Source organism: Typopeltis vanoorti, chromosome 4, assembly GCF_054136105.1.
Source record: "Typopeltis vanoorti isolate ZY-2024b chromosome 4, IOZ_Tvanoo_1.0, whole genome shotgun sequence".
Lineage (NCBI taxonomy): Eukaryota > Metazoa > Arthropoda > Arachnida > Uropygi > Thelyphonidae > Typopeltis > Typopeltis vanoorti.
In genome coordinates this window covers 67,694,196-67,718,879 of record NC_143552.1, presented here as the reverse complement: position 1 = coordinate 67,718,879, position 24,684 = coordinate 67,694,196, and the positions used below count along the sequence as shown (strand labels likewise).

The 24,684-nt window shown below is 36.3% G+C and overlaps 1 protein-coding gene across 2 annotated transcripts in view; it reads left to right on the top strand.

The window, feature by feature from the left end:
• Nucleotides 1-24,684, top strand: part of LOC150107380 (N-acetyltaurine hydrolase) — a 122,104-nt gene that overhangs the window by 51,034 nt on the left and 46,386 nt on the right. For both annotated transcript variants that reach the window (XM_090391242.1, XM_090391243.1), the window contains exons 3-4: nt 739-929; nt 17,161-17,316. In XM_090391242.1, the coding sequence (XP_090247368.1) occupies nt 739-929; nt 17,161-17,316 (347 nt within the window). The remainder of the gene's footprint in view (nt 1-738; nt 930-17,160; nt 17,317-24,684) is intronic.

The following is a 24,684-nucleotide window of genomic DNA, read 5'->3' as shown; positions in this document are numbered from 1 at the left end:
AAAACCATTTATCCTTGAAGAATTGTAAGTGGATGGCATTTGTGATCCATTTTGCCAGTAAGAAGGTTAATTAATTCCATATTTTTGTGTGGATTCCATTCATTAAAGTATGTCATTACATTCGTAGATAGGAAGTTAGTAATGATATAAATTTTTCACGTAGTACTATCGTATTCTGTACGATAGTACTACATGATGTCAGGATAAATGTCAGGAATTTGATGATGATGAGGTATTTAGTTTATTTGCATGTTTTAAATTTTATCTTTACTCAGCTGGAATGAATCTGTTTATTTTAGGCTTTTTTTAAGTTATTTTTTGAGTCTTCACAGTAGTGAATATCTCTGTAAATGACAACTTTATGACCTATTCATTGTTGTTATTAATAATCGGCCCTTCAGAACACATGCAATTTACAGACATAGAATACCAGTTGTGGTAGTGGTGGAGGTGGGCAGTAGATGGCATTGATGAGACAGTTGTATCAGTTGAGACAGTTGTAGGTGTCCTCCTGTGATGAGTCTTCGGACTCCTTGGAGGTGTCAGGAATAATAATAATAACAATAAATTAATGGAATAATTTGCAATATGACACTTAAGTCTCATATTGCAAATTATTCCATTAAATTCTAGTGATAGCATGTTAGAGTTAACATTTTAGTAAAATGCATCATAAGTTGGAGTGATATCTTCAGAATATTATTGTTACTGTTATTATTATTATTTTTTATAAATTAGGTACAGCTACTTGGAGAACCTCATTTTCAATGACGTTAGTGTTCATCAGGCTGTTCTAGAAGAGCTGAAGTTTTATAAAAAAATTGGAGGAGGAACCATTGTTGAAAATACAGTACATGGAATGCAAAGAAATGTCTTGCTACTGAAAAAGTTAGCATTAGAATCTGGTGTTAAAATTATTGCTGGAACAGGTTGGTAAAGAGACAATGTCTGATTCCTTCATTTTGTAAAAAATCGTTTGTAAAATTAAATATTAATTATTAAGGACATATAATAAATGCAGATTAAAGATTACAAGTTGACTCTCACTATAGAGAACTCATATGAACTACAAGAATAGTTTGTTATAGTGTGTGATGTTATAACAGTGCCATAGTGAAAGTCAACTATAACAATAAATTGTTTTTGTTTCTTGATGAATGTGTAGACTTTCTCCTTATAATTGGTTTTGTTTTATCAAATTATCATGAGATATGTCAGATGATACATATATATATATTTAACATGAATGAAAATTAAATTTGGTATGTAAATTAATGAAACCACTCATTTCATTTTTGTCTAATGATTGGATGAGTAATTAAGTTTAAATATATTCAGTGATACATATATGTTGAGAATTAAATTTTTAATGAAAATTTTTAAAACAGATGTGCTTTGTTATATTTGGCACGAACCTATATTTTTGTTTTCATCCATATTTTATCTAGCATAAACTAAAGCTTCTGCATGACTTTTGTTTGCTTACTTTAGGGTAAAATACATGTGAAAACATACAAATAATTTCCTGCAAATTATAACTATTGGTCTTCTTAATATTATTTGTGGCATAATGGAGTGTACCATATTATGCCACAAATAGTATTAAGAAGAGCAATATTTTGTGTAGCTGTAAATAGGAGATGTCTTACATATTAGTGTGTTGGCTTATCATTATTATTATTAGCATCGGACCTCCATGAAGTCAGAAACTCATCTGCAGGGGGGTACACACTATCACACACACAAACCTTATCAAATCGTGCCTTAAACTCATTCAGTGTGTCTGCATTCTGAACACACTCAGCCAATACATTTCATTCACCAGCCACTATTCATTCTCCATTGCTCACACCCTCCTTATACAGTTTCCAATGATGGCATCTTTTTACCCCTTCCTCTCATTCTATGAAAAATATCTTCCATTTTTATCTTGGTAACAATCCATGACCAACTTATATATCTCGATCATATTCCCTCTCCTACTCCTATTCATGAGGTTTTGCAAATTACATTCCCTCAATCTGTCATCATGCTCCAAATTTCAAAGATCAGCTACCACCTTTTGTAAATCTTCTCTGGACTCTTTATAACATATCCTCATCACAATAAAGCTAGGTGACCAAATCTGTGTACAATAATCTATATGAACCTTCATCAAGGCCTTATGGAGTGGAATCATAATCTCTTTATTTCTGTATGTCAAGGTCTGCTGAATCATTGCCATAATCCAGTGACTTTAGAACTTGTGCAGTCTGACTCCTGAATTTCAGGTTCTTGCCAACCACTACTTCTAGATCTCTCATCTCTTCTGCTTCCTTCAAAGTTTCTCCACTTTTGGATCCCATCATTGCTTACCAAATTTCAAAACCTTGCAATAAATGTTACACCTTGCGACACTGAACACAGTTCCATTTACCTGTCCATTCCTACAGACTATTCAAGTCCTGCAAGTCCACAACATCTGCTTGACTCATTGTTGACTTATTATATGTCCCCAATTTTACACCATCTGCAAACAGTTGAATATCTCATCCCAGTATCATTAATATACAAGTTGAACAACAGCAATGGCCCTAATACAGACCCCTGTGGCAGACCACCAGTGACTTTCCTCTTTCAGGCTACTGCACCCTCATATACAATTTTCTGATACCTATCTGACATTGAGTCACTGATCCAACTCACTAGTCTGTTATCCAATCCCATCCATTTCAATTCATTTAACAGCTTGCCATGTGGCAGTCTCTAAAATGCTTTTGCAAAATCTAAGTATACCATTTCATATGCTCATCACCTTGTTATAGTACATAAGCATGTTTGTAAAACATAACTTTCCTTTAACAAACCATGCTTATAATCACAGAGAATACTGCTCTAATGAACCCATTTTTATATTCTAGTTCTCACTAATTTTTCCAGTACTTTAACCACAACTCCAGATATACAGATTGGCCCATAATTTGTAGCCACAGTCTTATCACTATCTTTATGCAGTGGAACAATTTTACCTTGTTTCCACTCCCATGGGACCTGTGTTGTTAAGACTCTTATTAAGCAGCCATGCCAATGCTACTGCCAACTCCCTGGAATATTCTCTTAAGACACATGGTGATATATTATCAAATCCTATTGTTTTATTGATATCAAGCTTATTTAATTCCTCATGTTCTTCCTGTTCAATTTTTGCTTATATTGTAGTTTTGCAGTTCTTACCAACTGAGTACCTATTGGAAAAAGATTATCACTCATTTTGCTACCTGGAATGTGAGAAGTTTATCTTACAAAGAAAACCAAATAGATGAAATTTTATATCAAAAGAAAATCAAAAAAGCAGTATTGAAGAAGAAAAACCAGAGAACCAAAGAAACTGTTAACTACATACGTATCTATAGTGGAGTACAAAAGGACCAGAGAACCTAAACAGGAGTATCAATCATGATTCATAAATTCCTTAAAGACAATATCAATAACTATAAATACTCAAACAAAAGAATATTACAACTCAGATTATAACTTAATAGAAGATATCTCACAGTTTTCAGATTATGTACCCTAGAGGAGGGGAGAAAAGAGGAAAGTTCAGATTTCTAACCAACTCCAAAATATAACAGACAAAATAAACAAAAATAACATGTTATTACTGCTGGGTGACTTAAATGCTCATGTAGGCAATATGAAAATCCAAAATCATGTGAGACATTTTGGAGAGTTAGTAAAAAATAGAAACGGCCAAAGATTAATCGACTTCTCTATCTACAATAATCTAAGAATAATGAATAATGTTCAAACACAAATACATCCATAAATTCACATGGTCAGCAAGAGGATCAAAATCTATTATAGACTATATTATAGTAAATAACAAAATAGGTAGATTCATTCTTGAACATAGAGTCTTCTGAGGTTTTGAAATTTAATCAGATTATTATCTATGTGTGACATCAATACGGTTCTCACCAAGATGGATAAAGCACCAGTACCCATTAGTCAACTGAGAATTTAGGTTTAAAGTTAGTTCATTATCTGATCCCAATAAAAGAAAATTATATCAGCAAAAAATAAATAAAAAATTACAGCAACTACCCTCAGATTAGTGGAATCATCCACTAATCTGAGGGTAAAAAGATGCCATGATCCACCAAAATGAAGAGTGAAATCATCTCTGCAACATTTTAGGAGGTTCAGCCCAAGAAATCTTGGGAATGAAAAACAATTGAAAAGAAAAAAAAGGTCTTTGTAACTGGAACCCAGAAATTAGGAAAATCATAGATGAAAAATGGAAGGCCTCTAAAAAATGGTTAAGCACAAACAAAATAGAGGATGAAATTGAATACAAACACAAAAGAGCAATAGCAAAACGAGAAACATGTAAAAGACATAGAATCAATGAAACAATTTTGAAAATACCAATTTAGAAAACAATATTGATAAATCTCAAACACAGACATAAATTTATAAGACACATGAATAATAGCTCTAGAGAATCGATCAAGATCAATACCATACCTTTGGAGGATTGGCTTAAATACTATAAAGAATTTGGACAATTGATGATAACCCACTCTCAGAACCATTATCTACAAATAATTCAACAGACTCCTTTACTCTGGAAGATTTAGAATCAACACCTGAACAACGCAAGAACTATAGAAGCTTTGAGATAATAGAGAAATAAGTAAATTTAATATAACCACACAATTAGTTTCGTTGGAATGCCGACTTCGTCAGGTGTGATAACATTAAAAAGACCATAAAACACATTACACCATTACAACAACAGATCATTAAAAACGGTAATTATGTTTGAATTGGAGTCCTAGCTACAGTTCTATTGTTATGTACATACGAGCGTATGACTTTACGAGTTCGCCAATACAATAGAACTGTAGCTCGGACTCCAATTCAAACATAATTACAGTTTTTAATGATCGGTTGTAATGGTGCAATGTGTTTTATGGTCTTTTATTTGCTTTTTATGTTATGACACCTGACAAAGTCGGCATTCCAACGAAACTAGTTGTGTGTTATATTAAATTTACTACTTGTTTTGCTATTATCTCAGAATTCAGTCATTAAATAATATTTAATATGTCTAGAAACCCAGTCAATCTGCTACCAATATATATATATATATATATATATATATAAATAACAATAACCAAATTAAAATAAAGATAGCTGCACAAAAATATGAATCACAGAACATAAATGGTGTCTGACAAGGATGTAGTCTATCACTACTCCTCTTTAATATTTATATTAATAATATTATAAGAGAGTGGAGGGAAACAACCAGTTTGGCATTCAGTTAAATAATTGCACCAACATGCTGATGATCAGGTTCTAATCGAAGATAACGAAGACTCACTACAGCAAGCAGCCTTTTCATTCAGTGAAATAGCAAAAACATACAATATGGAAATCTCCACTTCCAAAACTAAAATCATGGCATTTAAAGGCTGAGACCCAATTAGAAGCAATATTTGCATCAACGATGATATCATAGAACAGGTTAATACATTCAGATATCTAGGCTACTACTTATGAAAGTAAGAAAGACATGCAACATAAAATAAGCAATGACATAGGAATAACAAAAACTATTAATCAGATATTCCATCCAAATTTAATAAGCAAGAAAACAAGAATAAGAATCCGTAACTCAATAGCAAGACCTATTCTAACATATGGTTCAGAAGCCTGAACCATAACTCAGGCAGATAGAAAAAGACTGATAAACTCTGAAATGAGATTCATGTGCAAAACAGCCGGATACAATAGACTTGACTTCAAAAGAAATAGCGATATCCTAAAGGAACTTGAGGTGATACCTGCCTTAGACTATGTCACTCTTTATAGAGAGAGAGCGAGAGAGAGAGAGAGAGAGATGGAGACATAGAGAAAGAACAAGTGAAGGAAGACTCCCCAAAGAGATACAGAGATATCCACCTCAATGAAGAAGGAATAGAGGATGGCCTTTGAAAAGAAGGGAAGAGATTATAACGGGCCACTAGACCTATTGCTGGAAAGGAAAAAGAAGAGACCAACTGAGTCACTTTCCTGGCCTGCTCATGCAAGTGACGTACTGCCTTCACAACACCTTCCTCCCATGCTTAATCCCTTCATTCATAACTTTGACACCTACCTTATTCAGCCTTTTGACCTTCAGAAAACATTCACACATGGATGTTGTTAAATATATCTTGGTCAATTTCCACATAACATTTATCTTCCTCCTACTTGACTCCTCATTCCATGCCTTGTAGCTCCATATATCCTTTCCTTAAGAAAATTAAAGATGCCAAGAAATTATATTCTTTATTTAATCCTTTATCCAAGTGTAAGCAAAGTGAAGTGAAGTAACTTCATGACCGTGCAACTCGCACATAGAGGCTAATGACTTCACATCACTTGCCTTAGTATCCCCTACCGCAAAGCACATATCCTTACAGACATGTATAATGCTATGCATTATGGGAAGAGTCACTTCCCAAACTGGGTTTAACTGTTATTGAATTCTCATCAGTAGGAACCAGACCCAGAAGTGATACCAAGATTAAGTAATGCAGATTTCCATATACAAGTAGCCAAAAAAGTGTCACACCTTATGACTAAAATACTCTGGATTAGAGATAGATGTTGAAAGTTTTTCCACTTGGTTATACTATAAATTAAGGATGCCAAGAAATTACATTCTTGGTTTAATCTTTTATCCAAGTGTAAGCAAACAAGTTTACATGTGAAGTAACTTCATGACTGGGCAACTTGTATATAGAGGCCAATGACTTCACATCACTTCCCTTAGTATCCTATAATACAGCACAGCATATGTCCTTACGGACATGTATAATGCTATGCATTATGGGAATAGTCACTACCCAGACTGAGTTCGACCTTTGCTGAGGTCTCATCAATCTAAGTCTAAGCAAACAAGCTTTTATGCATTATGGGAATCAATCTAAGTCTAAGCAAACAAGCTTTTATGTATTATGGGAATCAATCTAAGTCTAAGCAAACAAGTTCTATGCGTTATGGGAATAGTCACTACCCAGACTGATTTCAACCTTTGTTGAGGTTTCATCAATCTAAGTCTAAGCAAACAAGTTTACATGTGAAGTAACTTCATGACTGGGCAACTTGTATATAGAGGCTAATGACTTCACATCACTTTCCTTAGTATCCCATAATACAGCACAGCATATGTCCTTACGGACATGTATAATGCTATGCATTATGGGAATAGTCACTACCCAGACTGATTTCGACCTTTGTTGAGGTCTCATCAGTGGGAGCCAGACCCAGAAGTGATACCAAGGTTGAAGTCATGCCGGAGTCATATTTCCATATACAAGTAGCCACACCTTATTACTTAAATACTCTGGATTAGAGTACATACTCTGTATCTTTAATTTATGAGCAAACAAAGTAACCTGAAGTAACTTCATAACTGGACAACTTATATATAGAGGCTAATGACTTCACATCACTTGCTGTAGTATTCCATAATGCCTTTTTGCCTTAGTATCCCAAAAACATATGACTTCTGCATTACTTCAACCTTGGTATCACTTCTGGGTCTGGCTTCCCACTGATGGGACCTCAATTAAAGGTCGAAACCGGTCTTGGTAATGACTCTTCCCACAATGCATAGCATTATACATGTCTGTAAAGATATGTGCTTTGCATTAGGGGATACTAAGGCAAGTGATGTGAAGTCATTAGCCTCTATACATGAGTTACCCAGTCATGAAGTTACTTCACATGCAAACTGTTTGGATCAAGTTCCTTACACAAGTCCTTTCACTAGGGAGTTGATGCTGGCCTTGACATATTTTTTTAATACGAGTCTTGCACTTGGTCAAGTTCATAAGGAGTGGAAAGAGGGCAACATTGTGCCACTTCATAAAGGAGGTGATAGAACTCAAGCATTAAACCATAGGCCTCTCTGTGTGTCAGGTGTTGTAGTTAAGTTGTTGGAGAAGCTTGTGAGAATTAGGATCCAGAATTGGGTTGACAACAATAGTATTATCTTTGATGGGCAGCATTGATTTGCTAAAGGGAGGTCATGTTTTAGTAATCTACTTACACCCTCTCCCCAAAAAAGAAACCGAACTTTTGATAGAAAATAAAACACAGGCCAATTATAATTATTCAAATCATTTATTTCAATCAATATACTCTCCCTCAGCTTTGATACAGCATTTGGCCCAGTCAATTAATTCGCTAAATGAGTTTTTTATATTGGTTTTTGGGATACTGTTGAGAGTCGTGGTTACTGCCGCTTGAACGTTTTCAATGGTATCGTATCGCTTTCCTTTCATCGGAAAATGAAGTTGGGGAAAGAGAAAGAAGTCACAGGGTGCTAAATCAGGTGAATATGCAAGTGATCCAACACACGAACTTGGTTTTTCCTCAAAAACTGTCACTCCATGTTCAAATGATGAGATGGTGCATTATCGTGCAAAAGTGACCAGCTGCCTGCATCATGATATTCATGCCATATGCGATGAATTCTCGCTATCAATCGCTTCAAAACTTCAAGATAAAACTCTCCATTGACTGTTTGGCCAGGCAGAACGAATTCTTTGTGATAATGCCCTTGGAATTGGAAACAAATCAGCATTGTCTTTACTTTTGACTTCTCCAAGCGACTGTTTTTCAGGTGCCTCTCTTCTGATGGTCTCCACTCAGCACTCTGGCACTTTGTTTCGGGCTCATACTTAAAACATCATGTTTTGTCACCAATAACGATTGTTTCAAGGAAGTTTGAGTCCTTACGAGCGGTTTTAATGAGGACCTTGCAGTATTCAATTCGATACATTTTTTGGTTGTTGGTTAACTTGTGAGGAACACATCGCAAATTCAATTTACGAAGGCCTAAGCTCTCGGTCAAAATGTTGTGTGCAGTTGATTTTGGAATCCCTAATTCATCTTCAATCAATCTCACAGATGATTTCAGGTTTTCTTTGATGAAATCATGCACATAAAACCCAAGTTGCTTATACATTTCTTCATCACCATTCTCCACATACCTTGCCTATAGCAGCCTCTTACTAAATATCTCTTCCTGTTAACTCCACATCAAACCATACTGACTCAAAATCATTGCCACTATTTCTCTCTTGCATCTCCACTTTGTGTGGATATAATCTGTCTGCTACCATCAACAGCACTCCCTCTCCCTTCTTGTCCTTTCTGTCCTCACAAAAACATCATACCCTTGCATTTTTATATTCTTATTAGGATATCATCCTTATCCAACCATCTTTCACTTAATTTCAACAATTTTTGGGGAAATAAACTCAACCATTTTTTCTCCAATACAGTGGAACCTCGGTTGTCGAACGCCTCTGTTCTCGAACAATTTGGTTCCCAAACATATTTTCTGAACAGAATTTTGGTTCCCGAATAGACAAAAGGCAACCACGTGCTGAGCTGTAAGGCGGGAAAGCATCAGTTATGCGGCAGCCTTCATTCAGCGCAAATACCTGCTCAAATTTGCAGCGAGTTTTCTTGATTTTTTTTTCATAAATTTTTATTAATTAAGCCACCATGGGGGCTGCAGAAGAATAGTGATAGCAGCAAAGCGAAAAGAAAAGTTGTTAGAACCACCACAATAGAGATGAAAACAGAAATCATATCCAAACATGAAAATGGCGTCTGTGTCTCGGATCTTGCTATGCAGTTCGGTATGGCGAAATCAATGATCTGTACAATACTCAAAAATAAAGAGGCGAACAATTTTCGTCTATATTTTATCTATTTATTGTGTTTATTCTTTTTATGTAAGATTTTATGCATTTTCATTATGTTTGTATACGATCTTATGCATGAAGTACTGTTGTAAAGGTTTAAATAAACAATCATCTGGGGTTTGGGAACGGATTAATCCATTTTACATTAATTCTTATGGGAAAATGGTTTCAGTTTTCGAACAATTTGGTTTCCGAACAGCCTTTGGGAACGAATTAAGTTCGACAACCGAAGTTCCACTGTATTTCTGATGCGTCTGGCATTTTAAAATAAACATAGTGATTGCAGCAGAATAGTGAAAAGTAGCATAGTCGTGTATGGGGACTCTATGGTGAAAGATGCAAAAGTGGAGTAGGCATCAAAAGTATCTTTTGAGGGGAGCAGTGATAGGAAAAGTGACTGAGGCTATGGAGAGGAGAGAAAAATGCAGAGGAGTTGGCTGCACTGGTTGGAACAAATGATTTGCAAGGAAGTGTGAATGAGTGAGCTCATGATCTGTGAGTGTTGCTAGAGACAATGAAGTGAAAGGGGGAGAGTTGTGAGTGAATGTACTGGAAGAGAGGACTTGAGTTTGTGGATGTATGAGATAAATTGGAAGGTAGGAGAGCTTGTTTGCTGCAGATGGTCTGCATTTGAGTGAGAACAGTAGTATGAAGCTTGGTAGATTGTTAATGCGAGGATGTGTAGTTAGTCAGGGAAAACGAAAGCTAGCCAGTGGGACTATGAGATACCACAATTAGTGTGAGATAAGGGACAGAGGAAGACAACATAAGGATGCAGGGATGGCCTCAATGGGACTAACAGAGTCAAATTACTTGAATGATGGGGTAAGGAATTATGGGAAATTGGAATAAGGAGAAAGCTGCTGTGCTTATGCACCATTGCAAGAAGCATTAGAAACAAGGGTGCAGAGTTTGTGGCCTTCATACAGTTAGTCAGTTCACAAATCATTGGTGTCAGTGAGAAGATATGGTTAACAGAGGATGATGTACTCATAAAAATGGAATGTGATGGTTATAGTATTTTTCAAAAAGACAAAAAAGAAAAAAAAGAGAAAGTAGGTTATGACTGATGATTTCAGAACAGTTGTCTTCTTGGTGTAGAACTTGAAGAAAGAAATAATGATAATGGCTTTAATGCCATTCGGTGTGAGGTTCAGGTTAGCACAAATTTGATATTTAGTGGGATGTTGCTACAGGCTAGAGAATACAGACAGAGATGATTCTGAAATGTTCAGGTAGATGAGACTGTTAGTGACAGGAGGATATAATAATGGGTGACTTTATGGAAGCATTGACTGGGAGCAAAAAATATCATGTATGAGTAAGAAGATTGAATTCATTGAGATACATAGGGACTTAATTATATATTAATTATCTTATGCAGCACTTAGTTGAAGTGACACTTAGGACTTGAGTGTCAGATTTAATATCATCTTGTACAGAGATAATAGAAGATGTCACTATGATGCCATCAAAGGGGTGAGAGTGATCATAAACTTAATGGAATACAAGAGATGTGTGGAATTACAGAGCATGGGACTATGATAAATTAAGGAAAGAGATTCGTGATGTGTAGTAGTTGATCATTTGAAAGGGAGATAAATCAGTAGTGACTGGTAGATTCTTTAGGAATCAGTAGGTTCCTAAAGTTCAGAGGATAGGAACGAAATGGATGAATCATGGAATTATGCAAGGGCTTCTGAGAAAGAGGATGTTATGGGGGAGATATAAAGAACAGGGTGCCTTTCAGCATCATGAGGAGCATAAGATGCAGGCTAGGAAGGTAACAAGTGTAGTAAGGAAAGAGAAATTGGCATATGAAAAGAGATTGGCTGAAGCATTCAAGCAAAACCCTACATAATTCTATAATTATGTTACTAGTAAAAGAAAGGATGAATATGGATGGCTGACTTCAGCATCTGGAGATGGAATATGATTCACATCTTTTGAAGATATAATGGAAATGTTCAGCAAGTATTTTGTTTGTGTATTTCACAAAGGAGACTAAGAGTAGTGTTGAATATCAACAGAAGGAGGAAAGAAGACTGACAGTTCATGAATAAGAAGTGTTTAGAATATTAAGTAACCTTGATATTAATTACGCTGTTAGATGGATGGGATATCACAATGTATGTTACGGGAATGCACGAAAGAGCTGGCATCGTCCTTGACTTGGTTGCTCAACAGAAGTCTGGCAACAGGAATGGTCCCAGCAGAGTGAAAAGAAGGAAAAATAGTGCCACTGCATAAGGGAGAATCCAAGTCAGTAGTGTCAAACTATAGTCCAGTGTGTGTGTCAAATGTGCTGAAGATGACAGAGAGTCTGGTTAGAGACAGAATACAAACCTGGATTGATGAGAATGGAAATCTTTTGAGAGAGCAACATGGATATGTTAAGGGGCGGGCATGCTTTTAGTAATTGGTTACATTTTATAATAGGGTAAATAGTGTATTGGACAGGAGAGATGTTTATGCAGTGATTTATTTGGATTTCACTAAAGCATTTGATTGAGTACCACATGACAAACAACTACTGTTGAAATTGAGCAGGATGGATCATCATTTGGCAGCTTGGTTACAGGCATGGTTAATTGATAGGCGCCAGCAAGTTGTGTACAGAAGTGCAGTGTCCTGAAAAAGGAAAGTGACGAATGAGAGATGCCGCAGGGTTCTTTTCTGGAATCACTGTTGTTTAACTTATATAGCAATAATATAGTTCACAGCATGAAAGGAATATTCAGTTGTTGCTGATGATGCTAAATTAAAAAAAGAGTAATATTAGGAAGTTCTGATGTATTGTTAGAGGATTTGAATAGGTTGGTGCCTTGGTCTGAAGATGGGTCATTTCAGTGTTATTAAGTGTAAAGTTATGCACTTTGGCCAGAGAAGATGGAATGAGGGTCACCATATTTGAGTGGAGTAAGCAAGAGATCTGGGGATCTTGGTGGACAGAGGACATAAAGTTCATAGACAGGTTACCCAGAAAATTGCTACGCCCGCCTGGTTGGCCGAGTGGTTAGTGTATCCACTCTCCAGCCAAAAGGCTGAGGGTTCGAATCCCTCCTTGGGCATGGATGTTTCTGATTGTCTGTGGAAATACTAGTGGTAGTTGGCAGTAGATGGCATTGGTGTAGTAGTGGTCAGTTGGAGGATTGAGTGGTGGAGACAGAACTGTAGAGCAGGTGTCCCTCCCTCGATGAGTGTTTGGACTCCCTGGAGGTGTCAGATAATAATAATAATGCAAAGAACTCTGATAGGTACAGATAAAGAGGTGATAGTTTCACTGTATAAATTGCTAATTAGGCCTTATTTGGATTTTTGTGCCCAGATCTGGTCCCTAGCTATATTGGTGATAAGGAAATACTGGAGAAAGTGCAGAGGCAAATAACTAAGACTGGCTCAGAGCTTGCTGAATAGGAGGAAGAGGATGATATGATTGAGATGTATAAGTTTTGTGAGAGGAGCCTATCACATAGATACAGGAGAATTATTGCATAGGATGATGCAAGAATGAGTGTTATCCTTGGAAACTGCACAAAAGTCATGGGTAAAGAGGTTAAAATGAGATTTTTTCCAATCATCCACCACCTGCCAAGGTGGTGGATGATTGGAGTGTGTTGCTAGAGTGGGTGGTGAGTACTCCAACATTGAATGTGTTTAAGGCAAGGTATGATAGTTATTGTATTATGTTCGACCTCTCGTAAGGAGTCTTTGGTCTCCAGGGAGGCTTGGAAGGCTTGGTTCGTACTAATACTAAATTAGTTAAATGGAAGTTCTCTGGAAAATTCTACCAAGATTTAGTGTCTGCCAAAATTCAGTTCTGTTTTGAGATTACATGATCAGCCAGTCTGATCTAGGACTATTCAGAAGATCCATTTACAGTGAATATTGTGTGATGCAAGGCCATATCTTTAATGTCTTTGTTGCAATAATTCTTCCTCTACTGACGGAGAACTTCCCCTGTAAGTTGAAATAACCAATAGGAAGGCTGAGAAACTTTTACATCAGTAAACTCCTATCCAGGTCAAAGATAACAAAAAGACCATTTGTGTAACTCTAGTATGCTGATGACAAATTCATTTTTTTCTCATTATGAAAATGAAATTCAAATCATTGTTAGTATTTTCTAAGATGTCTATGAAAGAATTGGTCTAAATGTAAACACCAAAAAAGATGCAAGTGCTTCATCAACCCATCATTCATTTATTGAGTAATCTTGGAAAATGTCACCCATTTCTTCCTATCTCAGGATTCATCTTTCAGTAAATGCTAACATTCATGAGAAAATTTAGTGTCATTTGACACTGCACCAAAAGCTGCACAATGTGCTGGTGCAGCTTTTGGATGTTTGTGATGAGAAACTTATCTTCGATGACTGGAATATTCACATGGCAATCAAATTCTTGGGTTTATAGTTGCAATTGCCATCCCAACTTTGCTTTATGGTTTCACAAAATAGGTTATGCAAAAATCTCTACCAATGAATATCACCAATGTATTTTAAAAGTCCTTAAAAGTCTTTAAGATTCACCAGAAAAACAGGTATGCTACATCATCATTTTAACTGAAACTAGCTGCATGAGTATTGAGGCAATGATTATCCACTGCCAACTTCACTGGATTGGCCATGTTATCCACATGCCAGATACCTACCTCCTGAACAGATCATCTCCTCAGAACTGAAGGAGGGACAAAGAGAAGAAGAGGAGGGCAGATAAAGTGTTTCAGAGGTAACCTCATGGTAGATATGAAGAATAACATTGACATAACCAACTGGAAAGCTGCAGTTCTATATGGATGGTAACAGTGTAGAAAGGTAAGTGGCCTTTACCAAACTGTATAATTCAAAATTACTTAAAAATAAAATATATTCTTCTTGTTTTGTTTCATGAAAAAATATTATTTATTATCGATAAAATTATACAGTTTAGTATAATTCAAAATTACTTAAAAATAAAATCCATTATCATAACCCCAATAATGTTCTAAAATAAAAACTATAACAAATGTTATGTCTTTAATTATAATGTCCAAATATTTAAAGAGATGGAATAAACACGATAAGCATTACGAACACTCTACTACTGGTAAAAACTGCATATAAACAACAGTGGAACTGCACGACAGACAGTGCTGCATTACGCTAATAGCTTGCATCTCATTATGACGTGCATATGCTTGCACATGTGGCAATATGGCACTGTGGTAAACACAGTGCTGCTAGCGTCCTTTGCCCTCCTAAGTACTACAAGATGGATTTTTATTATTATTTATACAAAATAAGAGAATTGTATCGGATTGTTGATGATTAAATTAAATATTAAAAGCAAATATAAATAAATTAATAAATATATTTATGTATCAAGAAAAATTGGGAGTGCTGCAGTTCCATAGTGCCTATGCACGAGCTGCCCCTGGAAAGGCAGTAGCTGAAAGCTCAAGTATTTTAAAACTGTGCAGCATGCTACAGAGAAGAGAAGAATAAGAAAGGATTACCAGATTGCACAGAAAAATGTTTCAAAACCATTAGTGCCTCCTGGAAACATGTCATCATTGTGGAAGGTCATCTGAATTATGCACTAGCCTAATCATCTATCTCTGGTTTCGCACAGATCAGTTTGAGAGATAATCATACTTATTTGTGTGTGATTGCCAATGGTAATTATAAAAAATCAAAGCACAGCAGTTCAAAACCATGTGGTACTTAACTGGTCACTTTTATTCTCTTTGATTCCACTCCTCCATATACTGCTCTTGTTTGTCGGATAGCCACTATGCACATACTACCAGCTTATTATCCACCCTTAGTCACCTCAAGGAGACTAGTAGATTTGAAGATTGTTTACTGGTGTTCAAGAGGCTTATGCACTGTAATTAAATGTTATTATGTGGTACCTTCACAGATTCCTAGTATTCATCACAGGATCCTGCTCCACATTATACTATTCCACACTACACTGCACTGCAAATTAATCTTGGAAATGTACTTTTTCTGTTAATTGCATGTATTTTCTGGCTTGTTTCCCTGTTTTGCAGAGGAGTTTGCAAAACAGCGAAACCGGGAAAGTGTCTGGGAGAGAAACTCCTGCTACTTGAGAGATATATGAGACCAGCTAAATTCACCTTCAGTTGGGAAGCCATACTGGGGGAGTCATAAAGATTCTTCATGACCCTAGTGTGGCTTTCTGATACCTATCAGATAGCCAGTTTCCAATTCAGTGTGCTAATCTGTTATCCAACCATCCTTTCCGATTTAATCACCAACCTATCAAAGGCCTCTTTTGCAGAATCGAAATATGCCACTGCATAAGCTGATGTTTTTGATATTTTCGATATTTTTGATAGATAAGAAACCCATGCTGTCTATCAAAAAGAATGCCACTGTTACTGACCTAATTCTTGGCCGTCACTTACTTTTCTAACTACAACCTTTAAACCACAATTCCAGATACACAGATTTTCCTGGAACTTCTGTTGCTAGATTCTATATCTTATCTCTTATTGAAAAATAAAAACTATTGACATTTGAGTTGATAAATCAGATATTGTATTTCTAAAGAAAGAAAACTTCAGCAGCTAAGGATGAGTTATTATTTTTGTTTTTTGACAAAATTTAATTCTAACTTTATGCATTTTTTTTTAATATGTGTATCATTAATCTAAATAAGTTGCAGCTTTTTAATAACACAATTTTAGATGATAATAATAGTACAATAGGTAATGTAAGCCTCTGCAGCTGATTTGGTAGTGATGATGCCCTTTGATTGGAAAGATCTGATCTATTCTTCTGTAAGATGGCAATGTTTTAAAATTGCTTCCTAGAAACTCGGGTATTTCATTCCACAAAATTGTCAAACTGGTCACAGAACACATGATAAACAATTCCTTTCTTACCGTGTGATGGTACAGTAGCTGTGAGTCCCCTTTTTATGGGGGGGGGATACTGCACCATCTAGTCCCCCAAATTTTATCCGGACTCCGGAGCTGGCAGAGGCTGATGAATCAGGCCTATGGCTGGGTCAGTATTCCTGGCTGTATTCCGTGTGTGTTCACGAGACCGGTTTGCCTGCTTGCGGGATGATAAACCCCAGATAAACTGGCAGAAAAAACCCTGCTGTCCATGCCCAAGACTGGCTAACTTGGCTATGGCTGAGGAAGATCCTTAAGCTCCTCACGTCGTCGACAGGAATCGAACCTAGGACACTCCTTCCCCAGGCATATGGTTGCGAAGCACAAAGCCACTAGGCTAACCGTGCAGATATGATAAACAATAAACTGTGTAGATAGAATTAATTGCTTCATCATAGCAGTAATTAGATTATAACTAGGTTATGGCAAGCCAATGAATTTAGCATGTTAAGAGAAAGCTGACAAATTATGCTATATTTTATCCTTTCTACTTCAGGATTTTATGTTGCTGGAGCTCATTCACCTGAAACCTTTTATAAGCCTGTTGAAGAAATTGCTGCAATAATGAGAACAGAAATAATGCAAGGAACTGATGATACAGATATTAAAGCTGGTGTTATTGGAGAACTTGGTGGTTCATATCCTTTACACTGTAAGCATTTCTTTAGATTTATTGTTTGTAAACTATAAAACAGATCAAGTGAGAGAGAGAGAATGTATATAATTTAGTTAAAATAGTAACTGATACACCCCCCCTCCACATGCTGGTTTTCTTATCATATTTTACAGTATTCCAATGAGAAAAATTAAAATTTTTCTGACTGGAAATTAATCTCATTTTCAATGTGATTTTAAATAGTTGATTATTTATAAAATATACTTTTAAGATGAAAGTACATTTGAAAAAGAAATATGTAAAAATTAGTTTTAAGTACCATTTTCTTTGAAAATACCTCTTTCAAAGGTGTTTTCAATTTTTGCAGTTAATTTATTATTATTATTATGAGCTATTCCATAGAGTCCTTAGACTCATTGAGGGAGGCCCTAAACATCATGCCAAGCACTATCCCATATGCGTAGGGGCCTGTGTAGCTCAGTGGATGTGGCGTTTGCACTCCACAGCATTTAACTGCACGAAGGAAGACCTGCTTTCGAATCTAGTCAGTGACTAGAGGAAATTTTTCTAAGCCTTTTTTTCAACCAGTTCCTGAGTCAGTCGATCTCTGGCATGGGCAAGCGGGTTTTTTCTCCCCGAAACTCTGGTTTTTCGTCCCGTAAACTCAAGAAAATCGACCGTTGAACCCACACTATTTTCAGACATTAAAAAAAAATATTGTGTTATGGTTAGGGACCATGAGATGGTGGCACTTGTTGAGCCACCTCTTCACTGTGTGCCATTTCATTAGTGATAGCCTTGGGCCAGCTATCTCTGATTGGCTACCAATTGAGATTGAATTGCCCACTCAGTCTCCAAAAGTTAGACAGGGCTAAACGGCCTCATCTACTCCTTATACGGGAACAAAAAAAGGTGTTAGCTGATTAGCTGATTTTATTTCTGATACTTTGCTTTGAACTCATTCATAGTAATGACACCCACGACAGACTGGCAACCTATTCCAATCATTCACCACTCTCTAAGCAAAAAAATCTAGTTATTAACACCCTTACTAACTACACTCTTGCTCAGTTTCCAAGGATGGCCCCTAGTTCTCCCACCACCAGACCTGTTCTGAAAATATCCTCTGTATTAATCTTGTAAAAACCCTTCAGTAATTTTATGTCTCAATCATATCACCCCTTGTCAGCCAATTTCTGTAACCCACAAATCTTCAAAGTGTTCTCGTAAGGTTCATTCCATAGACTTGCCACCCATCTTGATCACTCACCTCCAGATCCTCTCCCCCTCTTCCTCATTGTCGAGAAACCCAGGTCTGTGCACAGTAGTCAAGCTGGGGTCTTATCAAGGCTCGTTAAAGAGGAATAATAACCCGTTTATCTTTTGTCTTTGCTCATCAAAGTACAGGTAACCCTCGTATAATGCGGATGTTAGGTTCCACAAAAATGCTGCGTTATATAAATTGCATTATGCGAGACTCAGATCACATAAAAAAAGGTAGGGTTAGGTTCTGAAATCTTTTTTTTTTTTTTTTGAGATTATATAAACAATGACATATCCATCAAAAATATATTTTTATTTAATTCAGGTAATTCATGTAAGTTAAGAAAACATAAACTAGGAAACAAATTCATAGTATAAAATAATAAAAAATTATAAATTGTACGTAAACTTCATTGCACATAATACATAAACGTTTTAGGCAAAATAAAATAAAGTGTATATTTTAATCGTCATCACTCTCTTCAAAACTAACATTTTGTAGATGTTCTTTATTTACGAGTGGCTGGATGTTGTCATCACTTGAAATCTCTTGGACATCATTAGTTTAATTTTCATTGCATACTTCGGCTGGTTTAGTTATCAAGAAGTCAGTAATAAGACCTTGTTTACCACTATGCTGCAATTTTTTATTAAGTTCATAATACAGAGCTAAACAAGTATACAATTGTCTCGTGAATTTTCTAGAGTGCTCCATTGAGAGATCATTATCCATAAAATAACTTTCTTGCCAAGTCCAATCCTTCTGCTAATTTCTTTAAACTGAATTCTCTAACGGATTTATCGCAATCAGAATCTTTCCCGCCATTTGGTTTGACATCATCTATTAATTGTACCAGTTCCTCCTCATTTAAATCTATTTCACCATCAATTAATTCACTATTGAAGAGATTGGAGCACTTATGAAGAAGTTTGCGAAGGTTGAGTCTTATGCTGATCGAAACCGAATGTTCAATTGTTACCTTGGCAGTTTACAATGGGTGGGTTTATCCCTATTAACAAACGCATATATCGCAGAAGCGCTCTAAGTGGCCATTACTATAAAAATAATGTTTTTAACATAAAAAAAAGTATTAAATATTGTATGTAACTCACCAAACAATAAAGTGCTCAGCTTGAGATTAACACACTTATGATTTTTAATGCTCTTTCCTGGCAGAAAACGAAGACAATTTTGAACAATAAATACTTTATGCGGTAAACAATTGACGTACATGCATACTAAAGGGTATTTCCCCTAATATAAATTTGCTATATATAACTACATGTGCAATACGGGCAGATGCAAATTTAACGAAGATAAAATTTGATTTTTAAGTTGCACATTGAAAAATATATGAAAAGATAAATGGTTACTATAGTTTGTAGACCATCTTATATCGAAACCACATTGTATAAGTACCATGTTCAACAAGGGTTACTACAATTTGTAGACCGGGTTGTATAAGTACCGCGTTATACGAGGGTTACCTGTATTCTTCAGGAACCAAGTAATTCAATGAGCTGCTTTAGCCACTTTTGCTATGTGTCCTCCAAACTTTAACTCCCTATCCACTAACACTCCCCAGATCTCTGACTTTGTCAATTTCCTGGAGTATAGTTAGTTAATGTGGTATACAGCTGGTCATCTTTTCACTCCAAAATGTATAACCTTACACTTTGCCACATTAAACTGACATTTATTCTCCTTTGCCAAGACTGCAGTATATCCAAATCATCCTGTAAAATTTTAACATCGTCTTTATTAACTATTGCTCTATGCAATTTTGAATCATTAGCAAGCAAACAACTGAACAGTTCCTCTCAGATTCTTTCCTATATCATTAATGTATCAGGTCATCCCAAAAGTAATGTTGCTTTTTATGCTATTCTTGTTCAAACATGTCACAATTTATCTGAACATGAATTTTAAAAGCTTTATAAGTACTGCTAACTGAGGTGGTCTCATTCTAAGGAATTCCACCTTGCAAGAACATCATACATAAGTTATTGTTTAGATAATCCTTTATTACTATGGAGGTCACTGAAGAGCACATTAGGTACATCATGCTGCTAACACTGTAAAAAATGTGCAAGAAGTGTATGATGATAATGTTTTAAATGTGTGAAAGTGCCAGTCCCCTTGTCAAAATTTTGACAAGGGGACTTTAGCTTGAAAGACCCCTCACTCTGGACAGATAAAGATATGCTGAAAGCTGCTATTGCAAGAAATGCCAATGCAACTGTTGAAAATTTAGCATCTTAATTCATCTTCATTGCCTTTGCAAGAACTTAAGCTCGACAAGTGGGTTGCTCATGAACTGACAAACAACAAGCACAAATGAATGAAAAGTGGATACTTTACAAGAATGATAAACAGCAAAGCAGGTGGGTTCATTCAGGGTAGCAGGCTAAACCTCAGCCAAAAACAAGACCTTCACTCTCAGAAGGTTTTGTTAAGTGGTTAGTGAGATATGGTTGGTATTATACACATCGAAGAACTCTTGCTACAAAACTAAACAGTCACATCTGAAGTATACTGTTAACATCTCAATCGACTGAATGAAAAACTGAAAGAAAAGAGATGTTCTCTGGTCAATCAAAAGGTTTTTTTTTTTTTCTCTTGTACCAAGATTGTGGAACTCGGCTGGGAAAAGCCTCCACATCCTCCATATTCTCCTGATCTTGCACCTTCAGATTACCACTTATTTCAAAGTTTGCAACATTTCATTAATGAAAAACAATATTAGAGGCACTGAAATTGAGCCTATGCAACTTCTTTGCTCCAAACCCTCCTGAATTCTATAGAAATGGCATTATGAAGCTTTCACAACGTTGGAAGAGCGTTATTGATCTAAATGGAAAATATATATTTGATTACATTAGCAAGTGATTTATCTTTTATATACTGTCAAAGCTTAACTAAAAACAACATTACTTTTGGGATGACCTGATATAAATAAAATAGTAGCAGCTGAAGAACAGAGCCCTGTGGTATGCCACTAGTCATAGGCCTTCTTCTGAACTCTACTCCTGAGTCTTGCAGTTTACTGATTAGAATTCCATGTGGTATCCTGTCAAAGGCTTTTGCAAAGTCCAGCAGTATCACTTTAAACCTTACCTTTATCTAACTTAGCTGTCACTGTATTATAAAATGTGAGCAAGTTACTGAGACACGACTTACCCCTTCACAAAACCACATTGCTCTCCATACAGTATCCCATTTCCATCTGTCCATTCTTGTACAGTGGTACGTTGACTTATGAACTTAATTCGTTCCTGACCGCGGTATGTATCTCGAAAAGTAGGTATTTCGAAACCCAATTTTCCATTATATCTTATGGGAAATCAGTTAATCTGTTCCCAGATTCAAAAATTAAAAAAAAAATCCAAAAAAAAAATATTCTCAACTAAATGAAGAAAATGCAAAGAAATGGAGAAGTAGTGAGAAGGAGCAGTTTTACACTATAAGTATGCATTTTGTATACCATTACATATTAATTTTTATTTATGAAATCTTTGGTTTTACATGATTAATATGAAAATCATCTTCCATTAAATTGTAAAAAAAATCAGTTTTCTTGTGGCTGGTTTTGTGGTTCAGGAGTTTTCGATTTCTTGTCATCAGTTGCTTCTTTTTGTCTCTTAGGTGAGAGAGGTTAAAACCTATTCAACGTTGACTGAATCTGTCGTTTCTTTAACATCCTTCTAAAGTGATTAATGTCATTGAACATATTGGTGATTCTAGAAACAACACCTTGATTTGGATGCCACTTGTTAACCAATTCTTGCAATTTGCCCCAGTGCTGCAAGATTTTTTTATGTCACTTGTTGGAATTGCTCCCTTTATGTTGCTGTCTTCTTCGTCCTCTGAAGACATTTACTTTTCCTCCTCATCCCTTTCTTTTTCCTGCTCTCTTCTTAAATCCTGTAGCTTTTCAGTGGTCAGCTCAACGTTATGCTCCTCTATGTCTGCTTCATCAACTTCCAAATGTATGGTCTTGCCCACGGAGACAATGTCAATTTTGCTTCCAGATCCTTCCAATCAGTTCCTCAGACACAGTCAGGCCATAACTTTTACCAAGCTGATTTTAGAGTTCTCACAGAAACATCTTCCCATGCCTGACTAATAGGATGCAAACAATGAAGAATATTGAAGTGATTCTTCCAGAATTCCCTGAGAGTTAATTCTGTGTCGGAGATAACTTTGTTTATCTTTGGAAAAGAGCTTTGGTATAAAGCTTTTTTGAAGTTGGAAATAACATATTGATCCTTTGGTTGTAGGAGTGGTGTGGTGTTAGGAGGCAAAAACTTAATTTTGATGAAATTAAACTCTTCATCCAATCTTCTTCCAACTGTGGTGGATGTGCTGGAGCATTGTCCATTATAAGAATAACTTTCTCAGGTAGACTCTTTTCTTGCAGATACCATTTCACTGTGGGAGCAAAGACCTCTGTCATCCACTCACAGAAGAATTGCCTGGTTACCCAGGCTCTGCTGTTACCTCTCCACATAACGCTGAGTTTGTGCCTGTTAACTTTCTGCTTTTTAAAGACTAGGATTTTCAGAGTGGTAAACCAACAGAAGTTTTATCTTCAGGTCACCACTGGCATTGGGACAAAAAAAGCAAAGTTAGTCTGTCTTTCATAGCTTGTATCCTGCCAATGCCATTTCCTCCTTAGTGATGAACGTTCTCTTAGTTTCATCGCAGTTGAAAACTTGTTCTGGTCTGTAACCTTCTGACTCCATCAGTTTCTCCATCTGAAATTCCTTCACGAACCTTTCAGCACTAGCGCCTTCTCTATGTCTAACAATAGAGAAGGTGACACTTCTATTCTGGAATTTCTAAAACCATCCTTTACTAGCTTTAAGCTCTTTGCCGATGTCTTTGCTACTGCTAATGGATGGCAAATTCTGTGAAAGATCTTTGTAAATAGTTTGAGCTTGTAAACAGATCATATTTTGAGATACACTATCTCCTTTCAGTTGCATATCATTAATCGAAACGAATAGTAAAGTTTCCATTTCTTCCATAACTTTATTTCTTTGAGATGACACGATAGATACTCCTTTAGTCACATCCAGTTCCTTATAAAAATCTGCTTTCTTGACAGTTGTAGCTATGGTGGATTTGGACAAGTCATACTGCTTGCACAGATCACTTTGCCTGACTCCTTTCTCAATTTTTTCTGCAATCTCTCCTGAAAGTATCTTCAGGACTGGGGTAAGGTAGTACAACACCAAGCAACTCGTTGCAAAGGTGGAGAAAGTTCTCATCACTCCTATCTCATCTCAGTATCTCCCATAATGCAAAGCACATCTCCTTGCGGATATGTGTAATGCTATGCATTAAGGCAAGGGCCACTACCCATACCGGTTTTGACCTTTATTGAGGTCTCGTCAGTGGGAGCCAGGCCCAGTAGTGGAGACACCAAGGCAGAAGCAATGAGAGGTCATCTCAATCTATAGGAGATGCCAAAGGGTGTATAACCTTATTGTACACCCTTTCTGAGTGTACAATAATGTTGTACACACAGTAATCCTGAAGATACTTTCAGGCGCAAACTTTGTTTGCTCACACTTGGATAAAGGATTAAACTAAACTTATTATAGTCTAACCAAGTGAAAAATAAACTCTCAACATCTTTCTCTGAATCCGGAGTAATTTAATAATAAGGTTGTACACCCTTTGGCAACTCCTATAGGTTGAGATGACCTCTCATTGCTTCTGCCTTAGTATCTCCACTACTGGGCCTGGCTCCCACTGATGAGACCTCAATAAAGGTTGAAACCAGTATGGGTAGTGGCCCTTGCCTTAATGCATAGCATTACACATATCCGCAAGGAGATGTGCTTTGCATTATGGGAGATACTGAGATGAGATAGGAGTGATGAGAGCTTTCTCCACCTTTGCAACGAGTTGCCTGGTGTTGTACTACCTTACCCTAGTCCTGAAGATACTTTCAGGCGCAAACTTTGTTTGCTCACACTTGGATAAAGGATTAAACTAAACTTATTATGGATCAAGGCGTTATCAAAACATTCAAAGCGTACTACACACTGCGTTCGTTTGCAAGTTTTAATAAAGTTATGAGGCAAAATGAGCAACTGTCTGTTAAAGTGTTTTGGAAACAGTTTAATGTT